Source organism: Chiloscyllium punctatum, chromosome 4, assembly GCF_047496795.1.
Source record: "Chiloscyllium punctatum isolate Juve2018m chromosome 4, sChiPun1.3, whole genome shotgun sequence".
NCBI classification, from domain to species: domain Eukaryota; kingdom Metazoa; phylum Chordata; class Chondrichthyes; order Orectolobiformes; family Hemiscylliidae; genus Chiloscyllium; species Chiloscyllium punctatum.
In genome coordinates this window covers 75,687,956-75,711,497 of record NC_092742.1, presented here as the reverse complement: position 1 = coordinate 75,711,497, position 23,542 = coordinate 75,687,956, and the positions used below count along the sequence as shown (strand labels likewise).

The window sequence follows — 23,542 nt, the reverse complement described above, 5'->3', positions numbered from 1 at the left end:
AGAAACAGACAATTCAGCTCATTGACTCCACACCTACCATTCAAAGAGTATTACACCCAGACCCAACCCATCCCTGTATTTCCCATGGCTAAAAACCTAACGTGTACATCTTTGGACTCTAGGAGGAATCTGGAGCATCCAGAGGAAACAAATACAGACTCTGGAGAATGTGCAAAGTCACCCAAGGGTGGAATCGAGCGCAGGTCCCTGGCACTGACAATGCTAACCACTGAGCCACCTAGGGCCCCAATATGTGGAAGTACTGCTTATCCAAGAGCTTAATGCACCTACGTAACAGCTAAATGAATACTGTAATTAATACAAAGAAATGAGGAAAACATTCTCCACAAATAAGATGCCATAAGTAACAGCCTCAGGAATTGTTGTTAAATTTGGTATTCTCTGGAGGTAGACTTTGAGGAAGTGATGTTGTCTGTGATACTAGGTAAACTACATTAGTACTCTCTGGCATGTCAACCTTGATTATGAACTTAAGCATTTTACGGAGCTTAGACACACACATAAAAATGCTCCAACCCATGTTGACTTGACATACAATAAAATTGTGTGGCATGGCAGACAAACACAGGTTTCTTGAATATCAATGACAAAGAAATGGGCATATCTGGTTAAATTTAGCTTTCCCCTGATGGCTAACCAAATGAACATCCTAGCTCATGGGTGAAATGAAGACACTAGTGGATAAAGGCCCTAACAAGAACCCTTGGGAATGACAGATCACAAATTGGGAAGGAAAGGGATCAACAATTGGGATTCAGTAAGGAAGCAATTGGTTGGGGTGGGTGTGGTGAAATTTGCAAAAAAGAAGAGGATGAACAGTCAACAATTAGGCTGGAAAGGAAGAATTAAACTAATTAGGAATTGGAAGAGCTGGATGGAGGAGAAGATTAGCAGTCAGCAAAGTAATTATTCAAGACATTTGCAATCAGGTGGTCTCAGAGTAGATTAGAGATCAGAACTGGGGGAAGTCAAAGGCTTTCTTGGGGGCTGTGGAGGGGGAGAAGTCCTGTTTCACCGGGCCCACACAGAGTGGTGAAAAAGATACTTACATTTGGAAGCCAAAATTTCCCACTTGACTTCACTGTCCACAGCCAACTTCAAATTAGAACTCTAATGCACTGGAAGAGGCTAATTAAAAAAATGAGTGTCTCGCCTCTAAAGGAACACTTAGATGCTCTGACAAACAGAGGAGGAGGTGCCGGATGTGTTGAAATGTATAAAAGTGGATAAGTCCCCAGTACCTGATCAGGTGTAGCTAAGGAAAAGATTGTTGGACCCCTTGCTGAGATATTTGTATCTTCGATAGTCATAGGTGAGGTGCCAAAAGACTGGAGGTTTGCTAACGTGGTACCGCTACTTAAGAAAGGTGGTAAGGAAAAGCCAGGGCGCTATAGACCGGTGAGCCTGACGTTGGTGGGGGCAAGTTGTTGGAGGGAATCCTGAGGGACAGGATTCACATGTATCTAGAAAAGCAAGGACTGATTAGAGATAGTCAGCTTGGCTTTGTGTGTGGAAAATTATGTCTCATGAACTTGATTGAGTTTTTTGAAAAAGTAGCAAAGAGGATTGATGAGGGCAGAGTGGTGGACATGACTTCAGTAAGGCATTCGCCAAGGTTCCCCATGGGAGACTGGTTAGCAAGGTTAGATCTCATGGAATACAGAGAGAACTAGCCATTTGGATACAGAACTGGCTCAAAAGGTAGAAGACAGAGGGTGGTGGTGGAGGGTTGCTTTTCACATTGGAGGCCTGTGACCAGTAGAGTGCCACAAAGATCAGTGTTAGGTCCACATCTTTTTGTTATTTATATAAATGATTTGGATGTGAACATAGGAGGTATAGTTAGTAAGTTTGCAGGTGACACCAAATTAGGAGGTGTAGTAGACAGCGAAGAATGTTACCTCAGTGTACAATGGGATCTTGATCAGATGGGCCAATGGGCTGAGGAGTGGCAGATGGAGTTTAATTTTGATAAATGTGAGCTGCTCCATTTTGGAAAAGCAAATCATAGCAGGACTTATACACTTAATGGTAATGTTGCTGAACAAAGAGACCTTGGAGTGCAGGTTCAGAGTTCCTTGAAAGTAGAGTCGCAGGTAGATAGATCGTGAAGAAGGCATTTGGTGTGCTGTTCTTTATTGGTCAGAGTATTGAGTTCAGGAGTTGGGAGGTAATGATGCACCTGTACAGGACATTGGTTAGGCCACTTCTGGAATATTGTGTGCAATTCTGATCTCCTTCCTATTGTAAGGATGTTGTGAAACTTGAAAAGGTTCAGAAAGGATTTACAAGGATGTTGCCAGGGTTGGAGGATTTGAGCTACAGGGAGAGGCTGAGTAGGCTGAGGCTGTTAACCCTGGCATGTTGGAGGCTGAGGGGTGACCTTATAGAGGTTTATAAAATCATGACGGGCATGGATAGGATCAATAGACAAAGTCTTTTCCCTGGGTTGGGGGAGTCCAGAACTAGAGGGCATAGGTTTAGGGTGAGAGGGGAAAGATATAAAAGAGAGCTAAGGGGCAACTTTTTCACACAGAGGGTGGTGTGTGTATGGAATGAGCTGCCAGAGGATGTGGTGGAGGCTGGTACCATTGCAAAATATAAAGGGCATCTGCATGAGTATATGAATAGGAAGGGTTTGGAGGGATATGGGCCAGGTGCTGGCAAATGGGTCTAGATTGGGTTAGTATATCTGGTCAGCATGGACAAGTTGGACTGAAGAGTCTGTTTCTGTGCTGTACATCTCTATGACTCTATTCACCACAGTAACCATGACTGGTGGGGTAGAGTATTGGAGTCATGTTTCAAGCTGTTTAATTTAGAATGCCTCACTGATTCTTTCTCTCACCTTCCTTGGGAAATAACCAAGTGACCCTTATCTCTCATGGGTATTCTCCAAATCTGTCCATTCCCCTCTTTATTTTAAGCTTTTGAAGTTCAGTTGTGGCTTCTTCTCATTGCTACTTTCTGACTTTCATCCTTTTTCACTTAGGTAACTTTGCCAATTGCTTTATGAAACTTGACACTTCACCTTGATTATCATAATGTAAGGAAAGGGAGAAACTATCCTCAAGTTATCAATGCTGCAATAATAGGTGAATTGCTTTTAAAGGTAGAAAGTATTTGAACAGGAAAGGATCCATGTTAATCTGAAGAAGTGACCAGGTTATAAGCAACAGTTGGTTTGTTAAATGAGAATTCTCTGAGGAAGTAATTAGCTAGTTAAAGTGAATAATCTAATGGGTGGACTTTACATCAACCTTTGGAAGACAATTGCTAGAGTTCCACCATTTAGAGTTTTTGGGCTATTTAGGTTCCTGGAATTGATGGCAAGGCTTACAATGCATTAGGATAGCACACTGAAAACAAAGTCCTGGTCTTCTTGGAGTCATCACAAAAGTCCAGTGTAGTCTACAAAATACCACAATCTATCTGATTTCTGTACTGAATGCAAATTACTATTTATCACAAGGAATTAGAATTTGGCTACAGGTAAAATGTTATATACTGTCAGCATATAACACTTAATTAAAGCTCTACTACATTTATAGATGCCCCTTACATACAGACAAACAAACAAACAGATAGGTTATGGTTAAAGGGGAAAGAATGGAAAGACTGGACAGTTCAGTGGTGTTTGTTCCCAAGTTCTATTGTTAAGGTGATCCTTATGACACTTCCGTTGGTTAGTGCATTGCCTCATTGTCTTTCTCCAGATGTTTCCTTTGGTTGATAAGAGACACAAGGTGGCCAATTCACTTGTGAAAAGTCTCTGACTTATTAGGTTTACAATAAGCTTTTATAGCTGAGAACAAAGAAATTGCTCCCAGTCTGGACAAAGTCAGAAGTCATACAACACCAGGTTATAGTCCAACAGGTTTAGTGTGACTGGTGTTGTGTGACTTCTGAGTTTGTCCACCCTAGTCCAGTAGTGGCATCTCCACGATATGGGGAAGAGTTGAATACTTCTCTCTTTCTCTCCCTCTCTCTCACTCTCTCTCTCTCTCTCTCTCGCTCTGTTCATTCCCAGTTCCAATCAATTCAATGGTGTGAGAACCAATCACACAGTTTTTGGCAGGCAAAACACCTCTGTCATTGACAACTGGTCAGTAGTCCATACATCAGTCAATTGCTATTACCAGCAAAGGCTGCATCTGAACACCTGTTCAGCTTGAAATCATTTGCACCTCAAAATCCAATTACTACTATTCAAATAGTTGTTGGAATGATGCCTGTCATTAGTGTAAAATTATTTGCCTTCAAAACTGCAGTCAATCATTCTAAAAATGCTTTTTAAAATATTTTTTTCATTTAAATCCACACTCTTAAAAACACAAAAGGAATAGACATAGTCCATACACAAGTTAGTTAGGTCAATTGTAACTAGTTTAATAGAAGTAGTAGGAAAATCTATCATTGAAGAAGCAGCAACTAAAATATGCTTTACTAATTATTAGAAGTCTTTCAGAACTGACTAAATAAGGATAATGCAGTAGGTGTAAAGGTCCTGCATTATTTAGAACTTCCTTGATTTCATTCTATTGAACTCAACAGAATTAAAATAAGGTGAGCAGGATAAAGGACATGTGATCAAGTCACATTATCATCCAAACTGTGTAAATGGAAATCTTCTTAGAGGCTTGATTGAATTCACAGATTTCCTCATTTCAAGCAGACTAACAAGGGAGCATAACGTTCGGAGCGGATAATTTGGCTGAATAGATTGAGGTCTATCCTGACACTAGATGACTGGGTGTGAGCCCTGGGAAACATCACTATAAACCACCCTCGGGCTACCAACAGCAACCATTCATTAACTACTCCTGTCTATTTCCTGTCACTCAGCCAGTTTTGTATCCATTTTGTTACTGTCCCATTTATTCTATGAATCTAACTTTTCTCACAAATCTGTGGTGTGGTCTGGTATCAAATGCCTTGTGGAATTCCATGCATACTCCATCAACAGTCTCATATCAACCCACTGTTACCTTGTCAAAATACTCAAGTAGTTACTTAAACATCATTTCCCCTTATCAAATCCACGAAGTTTCCTGAATGAATCTAAATTGTCCACATGAACATTAATATTGTCCTAAATTATTGTTTCTAGAAGTTGTTGTATCATCTTATCCTGGGCCCTTGTTATATTAACTTAACCCACGCCGTAGGATTTTATAATCTGCTAGTTTTACATCCCAGCTGACTGAACTCTGCATTGTAGATTATGTTACAACTACACCCAATGGTAGCTTGTTTAATTCCCATTCTTAAATGTCGGTAAGTAATAAAAGAACACAGTTTATCTTTCAAGACACTTGAATCATTCAGATGGGAAGAAATTTGTGGCTGCATTAATGCAGTGAAATGTTTTTGGGCAAGGACAAGGTTAGTTGTCAAGTTCAAATGATAAGGCATCACAACTAGATAAGATATATCCCAAGTATAATGAGAATGGTAGATGGGAAATTACAGAGACACATTTTCCTTAGACTTAATTGTGTCGGAGGTAAACTGCAAACATTACAAAGTTAATAAGCACCTCTTCCACAGGACATTTAGCAAGTGGAATAAACTCCCAACAGAAAAAGAAATTGGATTGACATGCATTGAGAATCAGTATAGATGGTCACGGAGATATTCAACAACATTACTTTTCTTATTTTCTTACTGGAGGTTGGGAAACATAAATTAAAGATCTCTCAAGCAAAGGATCAAGAGATGGTGGAAAGGAAGTCCATGATAGACAACCGTAGAAGAATTCTTATCGAACACACTTGCATCAGTTTTTTGCATGGCCTTGTATATTTTTGATACTTTTGTACATTGTTTGACTGATGTCTTGAGAAAGTAGAGGTACCCACCCATATTTCCCTATCAAAGATTATCTGGGAAATGGAGCTTTGTCTTTGCTTCCAAATCCATACAACTCTGTGGCTGATCTTTAGAATTATCTGGAAGAATATACAGTTGGCAGTTTACAAGCCATATATCGGATTTCACTATTATCAGCCTGAGACCAGAAACAACAAGATAACTGAAATACTAGATCTTGAGAACTGAGGTTCAAAGTGACACAGCCTCTTTCAAAATAAAGATTGCAGGAAACATTTTCCACTTTTATTAATTATTAAATCTCAAGAGGAATATTTGTATCTTTTAATAATTAACTCCTTTATGAAGGAAGGGCATAAATTTTAGGTTGGGAATGGAATCAATCCAAGCAAAAAACTTTCTGGAATGTGGTCATTCTTGTCATGCTATGATGAAGGAAGATGATCTAAAGAGAATAGTTTGTTAAAATCAATGGTGAACATATAGAGATTAAAAGGATTTTTGGCTTTTTAAAAATGTTTTTGGAGATTGGGGAAGGTTTACAAGAAGTTGTCCCTTGAGAAATTAAATTGACAAGATAGACTGCATATGGTCAATGGAAAGAGTTATTTTGATGGGTCTATTGCTTTTTCTGCCATCCTAGAAATGCTATAGTGCTATACCCTATTTTCAGATGTTCCATGTGTACCTGTGTCTTCAATAAAGTGGGCAGCAAATGTTATTATAAAATTGGAACCATGAAATCTGTCATATTAATATAGGCAACCACCACAAATCTGAAACAGATATTATTCCCTTCGTATATTAGAATAAGAATAAGGGGCCTAATACCTGCCTAAGTTTTCACCCATACTCTCTCACACCTCACATATCAGCACTGGAGAAAACTAGCTCTGTGGGCAATGACTATCTCTGGGAATAGATAACCAGTTGCAAGTTTGTTTATCTTTGAACCACAGTGACTCTACAATCATGTTTATATCTAGTCTTGCATCTCTTTGGAGATAGCAATGACTTTTACCTAATGCCAAAGTAAGGACTTAAACTAATGTAACACATTAGTGCCAGCTATTTATATCCCTCCACTTATATCCCTTCACTATCATGACTGTCACACTCTCCCAATCACCACCACAAATATCCCTGATAATTCTCTACACTACCCATCCTCCTGGTCGCTCAATTCCTCTTTTTGAGGACTTAATTGAGGGTTGTGACCAGTGATGCAAAAAATCAAATATTTGAGGCCTTTCCTCTGACAAGTTTCCTTGAAGTCTGTCCTATTAATGTCTGCGATTTGCTAGATCAAAATGATAATGAGGCCTGCCGCCCAACATAAGGGTGTGCCTTGGACTTAGCTTTTTAGACTGGTCTCTCTGCTATAGGAAGGATGTTCTGAAACTTGAAAGGGTTCAGAAAAGGTTTACAAGGATGTTGCCAGGATTGAATGGTTTGAGTTATAGGGAGAGACTGAAAAGACTGGGGCTATTTTCCCTGGAGTGTCGGACACTGAGGGGTGGCCTTACCGAGGTTTATAAAGGGTAAATAAACAAGGCCTTTTCCAAAGGGTGAGGAAGTCCAAAACTGGATGGCACAGATTTAAGGTGAGAGGGGAAAGATTTCAAAGGGATTTAAGTGACAACTTATTCACGCAGAGGGTGGTGCAAGTATGGAATGAGCTGCCCGCGAAAGTGTGGAGGCTGATACCATTAGAACATATAAAAGGCATCTGGATAGGTATATGAAGAGAAAGGGTTTAGAGGGATATGGGCCAAATGCTGGCAAATTGGACTAGATTTATTAGGAGATTTGGTTGGCATGAACAAGTTGGACTGAAGGGTCTGTTTCCATGTTGTACTTCTCTATGAATCTCTGACTCTACACACCTCCATATATGCTTATTTTGCACATGTTCTATCTGTTACTTCCCTGTATACTTTCTTCGTCCTAATACTCCCAGTAATTTCACAGCTATACAAATGATCAATCTGAGTCAGTTTAGATTAGAATAAATTTTAAACAACGGAAAAATTGCTGTGGAAAACAAATGGATTTGTTTAATGTAAAACTTCAAATTCATTTCAATGCCAATAAGGTATAATTTTGATTACAGGCATTAATTCAAAGGTCTGGATATTATACATAATCAAGAAACCTAAATATTATTTTGATTAAAACTTCACTAATTCAATGCAAGGCTACAGCTACTGCAAACTACATAAATTTTCATCTCCTATTCTAAAACTTTTCACCTCCTATTCTGCCATTTACTAAATACCATTTGTAATTTTACCATTGGTGGCAAATTTTAAATTTATATATTCTGAGTCTATGAAAAATGACAACTAAAAGAACACTTACAAATTGGTAATATTTTTGCAGACTACCTGAGGTTAATGTCCCTTGTAATTATCATTACATTTCCATGCGTACTGTCAGCAAACATTATTCCCTTTGCTTGTTACAGCATGTTAAAGGTATGGCAGTGTTTTATTTGCATACAAGATTAGAAATAGGCAGACTTTACAAAGACTAGTAAACACTTCTGCCCCTTCAGACAAGCAGCTACTTCCTGGCTGCGGGGATGATAAAATCTCAGAACACCGGTCGGAAAGTTGCATCACTCTTAAATTTCCTTTGAAGACACATTAGCAACAGCATTGGCAGACGATTCAGTTGTTGCACAAGCAGCATGAGATGAACTTCATTTTATTGTTTGTGCTATTGCATGAGCGATGAGATACCAACAAAATGCAACATTTCAGCCTACGGATAATATGGGAACATTAGAGGGATTCAAAGAAACTCGGTGAGTTAAAATTAGCTTGGACTTCACATATTTGTACTTCCTTATCCTGCAATCATATTTGTAGCTATTTTAATCCCACAGCTCAAGAAAAAGTTAAAAAAATCACACAACACCAGGTTATAGTCCAATAGGTTTATTTGGAAGCACTAGCTTTCAGAGTGCTGCTCCTTCATCGGGTGGTTCTGGAGAATAAGATCATAAGACACTGAATTTAAAGCAAAGGTTACAGCGTAATGCAACTAAAATTACATATTGAAAAAGACCTGGATTGTTTGTTAAGTCTTTCATCTTTTAGACTGAACATGTTGGTTTCAGTTCTTTCATATGTAAATCCCAGAACTTTTTTTAAAGTTACGTTCTCAAGTGAAATTTAACAATACACGCCATGTCGTCTCAGATAATGCATTGATGATGTGAGGTGCCCTGCGTGAGGTTTGTTGTGCCCCAATGTTCAGACTGACTCTATTTCTAAAAAAGGGATTTACAGAATCTTACATGGATTCATGCAGTTTTGAGCAAAATAAAATATAATTCTGCAAGTACAAATTCACCCCACAAACTTATATGTGTGTGTTGCATGTTGATGTGTATGTGGGGGGCAGTTTGAGTGTCTATGAGAGAGTGTGTACATGTGTATGTATGTGAGTATAAAGGGGTATAAGTCTGTGAGGTGAGTGTGTGTGTGTGTGCGCGAGAGAGAGTGAGGGAGACAGTGTGTAGTGCAGTGGGGTCACCTATAGTGTGACATGAACCCAAGGTCCCATGGGTACCAAACTCGGCTATCAGCCTCTGCTCGGCCACTTTGCATTGCTGGAAAAGGGTTATCTTTGTTATAGCTAGTTTTACTCTTTGATGATGATAACATTCTTGCACTGCTTCAAATTGCATTTCATCTTTGTATTTTGTCACATAAGTAGAATTTTTATTCTACAACAATATTCCTGTTGTAGACTTTTCATTTAATTTCATTAATTGCAGTCAAAAACAGTTTTCATCTAATGTAGAAACAGGAGTAGGCCATTTTGCCCATCAAGCCTATTTATTAAACCATGGTTTCACTGTATCATGATAAAAACTACATCTCCTTGGTCCCATAACTCTTAACACCCTTGCCCAACAAAAATGGATGAACTTAAATTTTTAATTTTTCAACTGTGCTAGTGTCAGCAGCTTTTTTTAGGATGGGCATTCTGTGTATCTTGATAATTTAATGGTTCATCAAATGCAAATGCTGCAAAGAATTTTATATTCTGTTTCCTATTTTAATCCACTGCATGCCTGAAAGGCTGACATAGAGAGTTATGCTGAGAGGCTAAACTCAAATCAGACAATTTGCCATATTCACAATTATTAGAATAGTTTTTTAGGGATGTGGAATTTACATTGGTTTTAAAGGAGACTGAAGTGCAAATGACTTGTCCCCAATCCCTTTACCTCAAAAGAGAGACTCGTGGGAGTTTTCCCATTTTGAGATAGAACAATTGTGGATTTGGAGGTACAGTGATTTGCAGACTTACACAACTGGACTTATTTTTAAATACTGTTTCAGCCTTATAACCTCAGTTGCTTGAGATTAAAACATTTTTAAAGTAACTCTATCTTTAATAGTATAAAGCATTCCTGCAAGTGGCGGCTCCGTAACTGAGTTTTCACAACCTGCTGATATTTGAAAACTTTATATTTTTACCAATTTAAACTTCTGAACCTTAAAATCAATGTTTATTCTTGGTGTCACTCAACATTAGGAAGTACTGTTTGATATGAATTATGTTCTTAAACCTATATAGAGGCATGTTTCATATCAATCAACATTCTAATGATTGGCCACTGACCTGAAAGATTAACTCATTTATTCTCTCTGTAAATGCTACCAAACCTGTTGATTATGTCCAGCACTTTCTGTCTTTAGTTTAAAACAAATTCATTTCTGAGTGTTAATAAGATCAATGCTTTTCTCATTGTTAGTATGTGGTTGACTTTGCTAATTTACATACTATTTCAGTGTTGTAATCAGAGTTCAGCCTTCATTATAAAACATCTTGCTAAACTTGTTTGGTAGTTTCATTTTCTCTGGAATTGACGTAAATCATGTCCACAGTGAATTCTTCAAATCTGTACCTTAACTAACAGGTGGTGTTTTGCAAGGGCACCAGTTTTTCCACAAGTCTATCATAAATAATTCTTTCACATGTTACTGCAAACAATGTGAACTGTATCTTCAATCAATACATTTAAAATTAGGCCAATGGTTTTTCCCATCTCCTTGTATCTGTATTCTTTCCTGATGTTTAATGCCTATAAGTGAAATGGAGCTCATCAGTGTAGGTGCCGACAGAACTTTAATTTCATTTTTTAATCCAAACTGAAACTAACAAAAAGCAAAGGTTACAAGCTGATAGTAGGAGTTATTTTGGAGATTGTGATGTGTTCCTTGTTTTACTGTTAATATATTTTCCGAGGATCTGGAGGAGGTTGCTTCTTAAATTGCTAATGTAACTATGTACTTATTTGGAGATCTGGACCAGTTGAGTAAATAAGCTAACAAATTGTGTCGATTTGACAGGTTAGGAGATATGTGAAGAGTGAAGCCATTGGATTTATGGAAGTCATTTTATTTTAACTACGTAACACTTTTGCAAAGTCAACCACATTCTAACAATGAGAAAAGCATTTATGTTATTAACACTCAGAAATGAATCTTTTCTAAACTAAAGACAGAAAATTCAGGACATAATCAACAGGTCTGGTAGCATTTACAGAGAGAATGAACAGTTTAATGTTTCAGGTCAGTGGCCAGTCTTCAGAATGTTCATTGATATGAAACATGCCTCTATGTAGGTGGCAGACCTGCTGAGTACTTTCATCATTTTCTATTTGCATTTGTGATTTACAGCATCTACAGTACTTTTCTGTTGTATTAATGAAGCTGTCTCCACTGGGCCTTAAATATGGAAGCATTAACAATGTAGACAAACACAAGTGTTTACCTTGGGTTGCTAGCACAGAATAACATTATAAAATTAGCAATTGCTTTGCAAGTAACAGATCTGTGGATAGACTCGAGGTAAATGTAATTACTGTTGCATCACATAGCTCTTTTTTAATGATTGATGAACTAGGCATCTGGTATGATTGTGACTGAACAAAATAAAGATGGATAAAAATAGATATCCTCTAATCCTTTAGAAGAACACAGCGGTTGGTAACTTTACGCTGTAATAGTAGATGAGGAAGACCATTTGGTTCAGCACAATGAATCCATCCAAAGAACTTCTCATTTTTGCCACATTTCTAAAAAAAAATTCCAGTGTTTTTACTTTCCCTGCTTTAGCTACAAGTTTCTTCATGTAGATCACTCATCATATGAAGAAATACCTGATAACTATTTTAAAAGTGTCCTTCTTCATTTAAACTTGTGCTTATTAAATCTAATGTTGCATCGTTTAGCCCACATACATAACCTATCCAGTTCAGTCTGCATTTTATAAGTTGCTTCGTCTAATTGGATGGCATCTACAATTTTGAAGATCTGGAACAAATATGATTATTTTTCATAACATTTATGAATCCAGTTCATTTATGTAAATTAGAAATAGTACTGGTCGCAGCAGCCAGGCCTAATACATGATTCCTCAACTATAGCAAAACTCACTAATGAATATTTCTTTCCTATTCTTTAAGTAGCTTCTAGTTTGTTATCAGGGTTTTCACAAGCCAGTGATACATAAGAAGCCATAACTGGGTGAAAAGCAAAGGATGAGGCCATGGAAAAATTTGAAAGCAAATAGGAGAAGTTTTAAATCTCCTATATAATTAATTTGATTTAGTTTTCACTCATTTCTTGAAATTTAACTCTGTTGTTATACACAAAGCTCCTGATCTCCAGATCATGCTGTGATCAAACAATGGTACATTTTCCATTTCCTGGGTTACTTACAAATACTAAATCAAAGCTAACATTGTCTGTTATGGCTTTTTCTTCACACACTGGGTTATGAAGTAAGGGGGATCTTTTAAAATCTTTTATTATTGAAACCTAGTTATTATAAACTGATGGTACATGTTAAACAAATACTTTGAAAGTTTATTGCTCATCTTTGGAGAACAAGAACAAACTTGCAGAACCTCATGCAATTAAGTAAGTTGGGCATGGTCCAGGCTTATGAAAACATACATAGTCTGGAAACAAAGTACACCTGAAAGTATTTTCAACCTTCCTTATTCCATGCATTCATATTTCTTTATCTTCTGTTCTTCACACTGAGGAATAAGTGTTCATAGACGTAAAAGTTACTGGCAGTTAATACAAGCTTTTGTCTAAGGACAGTACTGCCCCTGGTGTTTGACTAACAGAATAGAAAATGAGAACGTTTCAGCATGCCTAAAACGTTGAAATAAAATAAGAAATTCAGTTGCTAAACATCAGAAACAAAAACAGATTAAACGTTTTCTCTCCACGGATGCTGTCAGATCTGCTGTGTTCCTCCAGCGATCTCTGTTTTTGCCTAAAAGGTCAATTGTTTTGGAAGTGGAAACCCAAAGCTATACCATTAACAGAATGTGACATTTCTCTATTGAAATGTTTTGGATGACAGATCGGGCTTCAATCTTCTACACTTTTTTTGCAGTGTACTGCAGTGCTACCACTGGTCTTTGTTCCACTTTCAGTTAGAGGCGTCAAAGCTCCAGGTTAAATCCAGGGCACTGCTTTCAGAAATCCTGGAGAAATATGTTTGCCATTTCAATATAAGATGGTTATTTCAATTTTATTTGTAAGCTTTCACTTTTTCAGATGTAAACATTTTGAAGATGGTTACATAGGATGTTTGTCTGACCAAAAATGCGTTTTATCTGGTAACAGCTTCTTCACTTTCTAATTGGTGAGATAGGCAATGTGTCATTCGGATAGATCTTGTTGGCAACCAGCTGTTGGAGTTGTAGGACAGACAGTCATGTGATGATATCTGCAGCAGTAGGTCCAGTCCAAATTGGGAACCCTAGTTTTAGCAATAATGGATGAACTACTGCCTTTGAGGAGTGAACAATGTCCATTACCCCCCTATCCCGTCTACCCATGCGCCCAATCCCCATCATTCCATGATTACAAAAGGCCAACTTAGAAATGCAAACCATTAGTCTTTCTGCTGCAAGTAGGCTGGGCTCATCCACCATCATTGGCTTGCATGTGGCCTTGCCCAACCAGACTGAAGTTAGTTTTGAGAAATGAAGGCTGTTGTTGAAAATCATGCACACAAATTAACCCACGACATTCCCATCTCTGAAATCTTCTCTCATCCACAAGATTCCAAGTGCCTGCATATCTATTTCTAGCTTCATCAGCTTCTCTGATGCTAACCGCTCAACCATTACATAACTGTAAACCTCATGGAGATGGTTAATAAGAATGTTTGACAAAAAATGTCCTACCTGGTAACAGTGTCTTCACTTTCTAATGGGAGAGAAAGACAGTGTGCCATTAGGGTAGGTGTTGCTGGCAACCAGCTGTTGAAGTAGCTGTGAAGTTCTTGTGCACAGGGAGCATCCCTGCCTTTGCATTGGAAGCCTGTGACTTAAATTCCAGTTCCAAGATTGGTTCACCACAGAAAGACCATTCCTGACACGGTTCAAACAGGATGATAATCAGCCAGTTAACCCTTATTACACTTGCCCACTATTTCCCAAAGTGAAAAAAGTTCACGTGAAGAAACAATACAAATTGGTCACTGTTGCCTCTGATCTAAGCTCTGGAATTCCCTCTGCAAACCTCTCCAATTCTCAGTCTCTCTTCCTTCTTGAACCTCCTTTAAAACTCCCCGTCCAAACTTTTGGTAATTTACTTTGATATCTCTTTATGGATTTTGATGTAAAATTTTATTTGATAATGCTCCTATAAAGTATTTTGCAATGTTTTGCTACAGGTGTACATGGATTTTAGTAAGGCATTTGATAAGGTTCCCCATGGTAGGCTTATGCGGAAAGTCAGGAGGCATGGAATAGAGGGAAATTTGGCCAATTGGATAGAAAACTGGCTAACCGGTCGAAGTCAGAGAGTGGTGCTAGATGGTAAATATTCAGCCTGGAGCCCAGTTACAAGTGGAGTTCCGCAGGGATCAGTTCTGGGTCCTCTGCTGTTTGTAATTTTTATTTATGACTTGGATGAGGGAGTCGAAGGGTGGGTCAGTAAATTCGCAGATGATACGAAGATAGGTGGAGTTGTGGACAGTGAGGAGGGCATTTGTCATTTGCAAAGGGACTTAGATATGATGCAGAGCTGGGCTGAGGAGTGGCAGATGGAGTTCAACCCTGCCAAGTGTGAGGTTGTCCATTTTGGAAGAGCAAATAAGAATGCAGAATACAGGGTGAATGGTAGGGTTCTTAGTCAGGTGGAGGAACAGAGGGATCTTGGGGTCTATGTACATAGATCTTTGAAAGTTGCCACTCAGGTGGATAGAGTATGTAAGAAGGCCTATGGTGTATTATCGTTCATTAGCAGAGGGATTGAATTCAAGAGTCGTGAAGTGATGTTGCAGCTGTACAGGACTTTGGTTAGGCCACATTTGGAGTACTGTGTGCAGTTCTGGTCGCCTCACTTTAGGAAAGATGTGGAAGCTTTGGAGAGGGCGCAGAGAAGATTTACCAGGATGTTGCCTGGAATGGAGAATAGGTCGTACGAGGATAGGTTGAGAGTTCTCGGCCTTTTCTCGTTGGAATGGCAAAGGATGAGGGGTGACTTGATAGAGGTTTATAAGATGACCAGAGGAATAGATAGAGTAGACAGTCAGAAACTTTTCCCCGGGTACAACAGAGTGTTACAAGGGGACATAAATTTAAGGTGAAGGGTGGAAGGTATGGGGGAGATGTCAGGGGTGGGTTCTTTACCCAGAGAGTGGTGGGGGCATGGAATGCGCTGCCTGTGGGAGTGGTAGAGTCAGAATCATTGGCGACCTTTAAGCGGCATTTGGATAGGTACATGGATGGGTATATAATCTAGGATAGAAGTTCGGCACAACATCGTGGGCCGAAGGGCCTGTTCTGTGCTGTATTGTTCTATTGTTCTATTGTTCTAGGTGTTACATAAATACAATTTTTTTTGTTATTGAAATGTTGAACCTGTAATATTAGTTACTTTTAAACAAAAGCAACATGCTGCAGAAGTCTGAAATAAAAACATGGCATATTGGAAGCTTTTAGCAGGGCAGGCAACATTCATGAAGAATGATGACTGTCAGAATTGATTACGCTTCTCTGCCTTTAGAGGCTGCCTGTCCTGCTAAGAGCTTTCATCAATTTTATGTTTTTAATTTTTTTAAAATCTCTTTTCGCATTTCTTTAAGGATAGTACAGATATGAGACTGTAGAGCAGTGTTCCCCAAATATTTTCCCACTGTGAGCCATTTTAATGCCTCAGACTTTATATGGCCCCACAGTAATAATTTGTAGGGTATGCGAATAATAAAGCAGGAGATGACGAGGATGGTAGATAATAAAAACTATCTTTTGTGGGCTTTTTCTGCAGCAGCTATTGGGCCTATGAGCAGTGTACTAGTTTACACCCTTCAACAAGAAAGCAAGGATTTAAACGCGATTTGCAGTTGTCAGAAACCAGTTCAAGCTCTAAGGCAATCATTGTTACCTCTGAAGTCACAACCCCAATATCCTGTCTTGCCATTTCACTAGAGGTTGTGACCCACAGTTCAGGGAGCTCTGTTGTTCAAAATCTTATTATTCTAAATATTAATTCCAATGCTGAGCTCAAATAAAGGTAAAAGGGCTAATAAAATGACATTTCTTGATTTTGGTACACTTTATCATTAGTTTTAAGGCTATAGATATATGCACTAAGTATTAGCTGTCCATTTTTAAAACAGGTAACTAATCAAGAGATGCAAATATGTCTGTTCTTTGATGTGCCTCTATATAGGGTCATAGAGATGTACAGCATGCAAACAGACCCTTTGGTCCAATTCATCCATGCTGACTAGATATCCGAAATTAATCTAGTCTCATTTGCCAGCATTTGGCCCATATACCTGTAAACCCTTCTCATTCACACACCAATCCAGATGCCTTTTAAATGTTGTAATTGTACCAGCCTCCACCACTTCCTCTGGCAGCTTGTTCCATACATGCACCAGACTTTGTGTGAATAAGTTGTTCCTTAGGTCCCTTTTATATCTTTCCCCTCTCACCCTAAACCTGTGCCCTCTAGTTCTGGACTCCCCCACCTCAGGGAAAAGACCTTGTCTATTTACCCTATCCATACCCCTCAAGATTTTATAAACCTCTATAAGGTCACCCCTCAGCCTCCAACATTCCAGGGAAAATGCTTCAGTTTTTAGAGGGTACGTCTGACTATAAATTTGGTATTTATCAAATTTAAAGGGGTTGAAATTTGACTTGGGTAGGAATACAACATGAGGGATATTGCGTCTGCCATTCATTACATGCCCTGCACAATATTTAATTCTATCGATGTCAATGATTTCTCATGGAGCCATGACTACTTGCAGAAATGTTGACTTTCCCAAGTTACATACAGCTCCCAAAGTACCTTAAAACCTTTGAGGGAGAAATTTGTCTGCATGGCATTGCTAGACTACCTTGATTCTGCCGTGGTTCACAAAGATAGGTCTTTGGTACCGCTAACTTCATGGAATTAAGATAAGTCTGCATAGCATCACTAGAAGCGCTAATACATGGGCAAATGTCTACTGCTTGACATGGAAAATTTAGTTCAGTACTCATCACTTATTTATGTCATAAATATATGAACATTTGAACAGAAGAAATAGGAGCATGGGTTGGCCTTTCAGCTCTTTGAGCCTGCTCCACCATTCAATGAGATCCTGGCTGATCTTCGAATGCAACATTATTTTCCTGCGCTATACCCGTATCCCTTCATGGCTTTAGTATGTAGAAAACTGACTAGAGTTCTTAGTCCTGAATATACTCAATGATTGAGCCTCTGCAGCCTGATGGAGCAGAAAATTCAAACAATTTATCACCCTGTAGGTAAAGAATTTCCTCTTTATCTCAATCTTAAATGCACTGCTCTTTATTTTAAATCTGTGACCCATCATTCTCTATCCCCAGCCAAGAGAAATATCCTTTTTATATCTATCTTGCTGATCCTTGTTAGAATTTTGTATGTTTGAATGAGTACACCTCTCAATCTATTAAACCCCAGAGAAAAGAGGCTCAGTCTGTTAAATGGTTTCTCATAGCACAATTCCTTTATCCCAGGAATTACTTGTTAAACCTTTGTTGCACTCCCTCTATGCAAAGTATATCTTTCGTTAAGTAAGACAATCAAAACTGCTCACAGCACTCTGGGTGTGATCTCACCAAGACTCTCTATAATTATATATGGTACACAGCTTTATATATACTCAAATTCTCCTGTATTACAATGATAAAAGATTGTGTTGGTTATGAAAGAATTCTCAGCTAATATTGTCAATGTCCACATTTAAATCTAGGATTTACAAACATATACTACCTAACATATCAAAGGTATTATGTAAATTTTGCATCTTAAACACTGGTCAAAATATCAGAATATCAATTTAGAACCTTTAACGTGAATTTGAACACTTAATAAATAAAGATTTCCAAAAAACGTTGTTGTAAACTATATATTGTGAATTCCTTTAAATCAGCAATTCCAGTTCTGCATCTTAAAATGTAAGCTGCATATAAAATCATTTATACAAATTACATATGTATTTAAAAAAAATTTAAATTAACATCTGTTCATTTTTAAAAGTGGCATTGGACACTGTCTCTCTTATACATTTTGTAGGAATATTAAATTCTAGCTAACAAATAAAACTTTATAATTTAGCTGAATTGTAAAAATCAGTTCCATGCCATGAATCATTTACATCAAAAATATATGTTTTTTAGATAGTAAATTCTGCAAGTAATTAATGTAATTATACAGTAAATAAGGGTCTCTTCTATATAATCATGTGCACTGTGGGTGTGAGACATATCATTCTATCTTTTCCATGGCCATTTGGTTTGAAACAACATGCCTGTGTTCACAGGCTACAGTGAACTTTTTTTCCAAAGAGGTTGTATTTGCATATGAAATGCTGCCTCCACAATGTGTGTTATTTGCTTCAGTTGCCAATGGATGATGGCTCCTACCAGTCCACCTCGAGGGGGTTTTGCTTTAATACTCTGCGCTGTGCCCTGATGGTATACTCATGTGAGATTCAGCTGAGCAATCTGACACTTCTCCAACTGCTGTTTCATCTTCCAGGAAATCCCAACAAGAATGCACAAACCTTGAAGTTGCCACTGTTCCTGGGCAGAGAAACTACAGCATATCTGGCCTAAACCTTGCTCAGGTCACTCGGGTGAGCGTAATGATGTCCCTGGGACATCTAGCGAAAGGTGCTAGCCTGGATGACCTAATTGAGACCTGCATTCAGTCCTTTGGTAAGATTTTCTTTCCTTAATATAGAGTACATTGTTGTGGATTGGAACCTCACGGTAGGTCTTTTCCCTCAATAATAGCTATAGCAGCTATTTTTCATTTAACAATTGTTTCATCATTTTGCTGAGTTACACATTTAAATAAGCATGTTTTTACTTTGTGATTTTGGCAGGTTTCGTCTCTGTTTTCTGAATATGCTACCCATCACAAAATGTTTAACAATTTTGACAGAACAGCTGCATAGTGATTATAAAATGCCATAATGTAATTTTAAGACACAATTTTAATTGTAGAAGCCCTGGAATTATCACATCTAGTTAACACAGAATGACTGCATAACATGGGGAGTTTTAAAAAATGCATTACTGGGCAAAATACTTAACTGCATGGATGCATGGTGAAAATGTTTTTTTAATTCTAAACAATAGGAACAACTAGAATGCTTAAAAATACATCTTTAAAACCAGAAAATAATTATTTCACCTTATTCAAAGATTGCAGTAAAAAAGGTTTATTATCAATATTCCTTATGTGCTATCATGTTTTAATAAATTATTTTCGATATGCAGGGTTGTAATTGACAGCTCATGAGACTCCAACAATTTATGTTGCTTGAGACCTGTGAATGCATTGTGCAGTGACAAAATTCATCTTTATTCCCGAGGAAAGTAATACGAACTGGTACTGCTCAGAAAATAAATCCACATGTATCTTCCTTCACCTTTGTAAATACCTGGATGAGAGAATAAGGTTGACCAGACTGAAGCTAGTGTGTGCCACCAGTCTGAGGAAACACAGTATTCTCTTTGACTAACTTGCAGAGTTCATCTTTCACATTCATTTTGCAGAGGTCTGTCAACTCAATCAGCTTCCTGTCACTGTTAATAATGGGCTAGCCTTAAATAGATTAGCCGCGGAAAAATACACGCATAAGTCATTATCAAACATCTTGTCCATAGATTTTCTGCAGGGCATTGTAAAGCAGTTTATTTCCACTAGCCTCAATGATGGCCATTAAGCCTCAAATCTTTTGTAAGAACACTACACAGGATAGTATTAATTGTTCCAAACTTTATTGACAAGTTTAATTGTACCTGAAAATCACATGATGAGTTGTATGTTTTCTATCTTATTTAAATATTCTTTTATATGAAAACCTTGTCTCGTTGTCTCTGAATAATACCTCTAGTCTCACTGGTTAGAGGAAGCAGGTGTCAACTTCTAGTGCGGAGTTTGGATTACACAACCAGGGTTTGGAAACAATCCAATACCGATTTTGTGTCTGTAAACCGTTAACATTTGCGCTACAGCTCTGCCAAGAAAAAGGTTATAAGATCTTGCTGTTACTGAATTATCTTATTCAAGCCTCTCATCTATATCAATCTTGGTACATATATTTTGCTGTGCAAATAAAGTTAAAGAATATTGATCCTTTATTCAATCTATATTATAAACCTCTCAGTTTAATGGAAAGTTTTAAAAATAAACACTGAAAATACCTTGCATTTTAAATTATTTCATGGTTTGATAGATTCATGTGCATGTATGCAAGATGTTACCAGTATCTTAACTATATAACATAAGTTATTTCCTTGTACTGCTCGAGTGTTAATACAAGTTATATTCATCATCTTTCTAATGTGTCGAGACTATTTCATAGACCGTCAGCATATGTGAAACAAAATCAAATTTCTGAAATAGCCATCATGTTCAAGTTGCTGGTTAGTACCGGGTTGTAATACCCTTCATACAATAACAATATCAGTTGTGAATTACTTTTTCGAAGCAAACACATTTCAATGTCTTTTTTCAAGCATCCTCAGGATCTAACATTGATTTTTAGTAGGTTTATAGTTGTGCTTTGTCAATTACATACATACTGCTTCACATCAGATTGGCAGGAACCACTGTCACCTGGATTGCTTTCTCTACACTAAAATGGTTTCTGTTTATGTTGTTTACAATTTTTGGAGAAGCCATCCTTTTCCAATATCCCTCTCAGTTTATGTAATCGCCAGGTTACTGCCAAACTATTTTGGCCAACTATGGCTATTGCCTCTCCTTCAACTACAATAGACTAGTTACACCATCATATGTTACAAGTTCTCAGAAATCCTTTGATTTCCCTTGGTATGGACTTGTTCAAAGAGGAAAATTTGGCTTTGGCGAAAGAGACTGCAAAGCACAGGGAACATCAAATGTTATGTTATGTAGCTATTATCACTTTCAATAGGATGGCACTCTTCAATTGCCCACTTGCCCTCCTCTTCCTCCTTCCACCATCATGGCATCCAAACTCACCTTGGAAGACAGGATTAAATTCCATCCAAAAATTCAATACAACTAGTGTTCATGCTTCACATGGACCTCATCCCATTTAGTTATCCAACCTCACTTTAACTTCATATTACACTATTCTCTTCTTCCCTCCTTTGCATCAATTCTTTCTTTAAATATACCAATTGTAACAGCTTGCAACTTTCTAAACGGCAACTAGCTCCACATTCTGTGGTTCTCTATGTAAATGCTATTGTTTATTCAATCCATTAGTCAATATTTTAAATTTATAATCCCTTCTTTGGGTTAACTCACAAATTGAATCAATTTCTATGGATATACCGAATTGAGTTCCTTCATTAGTTTTAACACTTCTTCCAGATATCATCTTCTATGATCTGTGATAGAATCTGTGCTTTCAAATTTTGTAAGTCTTGAGACAGACCTGAAATGAAAACAGAAATTGAAAAGACAAACAGAGAAGGGAACATAACCTCCCATGCATCTAAGAAAAAAAAACTGAAATTTAGATTTGGAAACCAAAACTTCTAAACAGATTGAAACTGGTTGAGAATATGTAAGCCATCCAAGCTTGGTCATAGCAAGTGATGAGTCCTCTGGTGTAGTCCAAGTAAGCTGAAGAAGACAGAGTCAACAGTTAGAAACTGAGACTAAGTTGGTGTAGCTGATTCTGTTACTTGAAAATAACATTGATGGATGTACACCATCCAAGATGTGTTGAGGTTCTAGAGATGTCTGCCATTTTTGGTGGAGATCATTCCCATGGAAGCCAAGTTGGTTGTGTGCTGTTGTTGTCTGGAAACCAGGCTACACTGTGGAAAAATAACTTAATTCACAGAAACATACAATCCATACAGTGTGGAAGCAGGCCATTTGGCCCATTGAATCAGCACAAGCCATCCAAAGAGCATCCCACCAAGACTCATCCCATCCACACAACCTCACATTTATCATGGCTAATGCACATAACCTGCACATCAATGGACATTGTGGCCAATCTACCTAACCTGAGCACCTTTGGACTATGGGAGGAAACACACATAGACACAGGGAGAACATGAAAACTCCACACAGACAATCGCCCAAGGGCGGAATTGAATCCAGATCACTGGTGCTGTGAGGCAGCAGTGCTAACCACTGAGCCACCATGCCACTGTGATTCTTCACAAGGAAGACAGAGTTTGAAGAAGTTGTGACTGAACAAATTATATATTTGCTTTGTGGACCTCTGATCATTTGTAAGATCTGACATAGTTACATTTCCCATTTAGTGTGTAATTTATAGTTTATAATTGACCATAATTCACCGTTAATTCATGTTTAACTTCTGTTTATTCCAGGTTTTAGAGCATAGGTTTTATTTCATCTTCATTCATGGCAGGTGTGTGACACTGGCTAGGGGGCGGCACGGTGGCACAGTGGTTAGCACTGCTGCCTCACAGCGCCAGAGACCCGGGTTCATTTCCCGCCTCAGGCGACTCTCTGTGTGGAGTTTGCACATTCTCCCCGTGTCTGCGTGGGTTTCCTCCGGGTGCTCCGGTTTCCTCCCACAGTCACAAAGATGTGCAGGTCAGGTGAATTGGCCATGCTAAATTGCCTGTAGTGTTAGGTAAGGGGTAGATGTAGGGGTATGGGTGGGTTGCGCTTCGGCAGGGCGGTGTGGACTTATTGGGCCGAAGGGCCTGTTTTCACACTGTAAGTAATCTAATCTAAAATTACTACCTATTCTGAGAGGCCCTTGAGAAGGTGGTGGCATGCTGTTTTATTCAACCACTACAATCCATTTGCTGTTGGTAAAGCCACAATGTTGTTCAAGAGGGAGTTCCAGGATTTTGAACAAATGACACTGAAGCAAGTTGGTAGATATGACGTTAGTGAAGTGAATTGCTTTGTCCTGGATCATGTCAAGCTCCTTGAGTGTTGTTGGAGTTGCACTCATCCTGGCACCTCCTGATTTGTGCCTTGTACATTATTGGGCATCAAGGGGGAGTTACTAGGTGCAGGATTCACAGGCTCTGACCTGCTCTTGCAGCCACAGCACTTAGAAAGCAGATTCGTTTCAGTTTCTGATCAATGATAACCCTAAGATTTGATCGTAGGGGATTCAATGCCACTGAATGTTAAGCAGTGATAGTTAA

The 23,542-nt window shown here is 38.3% G+C and overlaps 1 protein-coding gene across 1 annotated transcript in view; it reads left to right on the top strand.

Annotated features, from left to right (window-relative positions):
• Positions 1–8,446: 8,446 nt before the first annotated feature.
• LOC140476440 (RAS guanyl-releasing protein 1-like) overlaps positions 8,447–23,542 on the top strand; it is a 114,221-nt gene continuing 99,125 nt past the window's right edge. The window contains exons 1-2 of the mRNA XM_072569052.1: positions 8,447–8,662; positions 18,930–19,108. Of these exons, the coding sequence (XP_072425153.1) occupies positions 8,589–8,662; positions 18,930–19,108 (253 nt within the window). The 5' untranslated portion in view covers positions 8,447–8,588. The remainder of the gene's footprint in view (positions 8,663–18,929; positions 19,109–23,542) is intronic.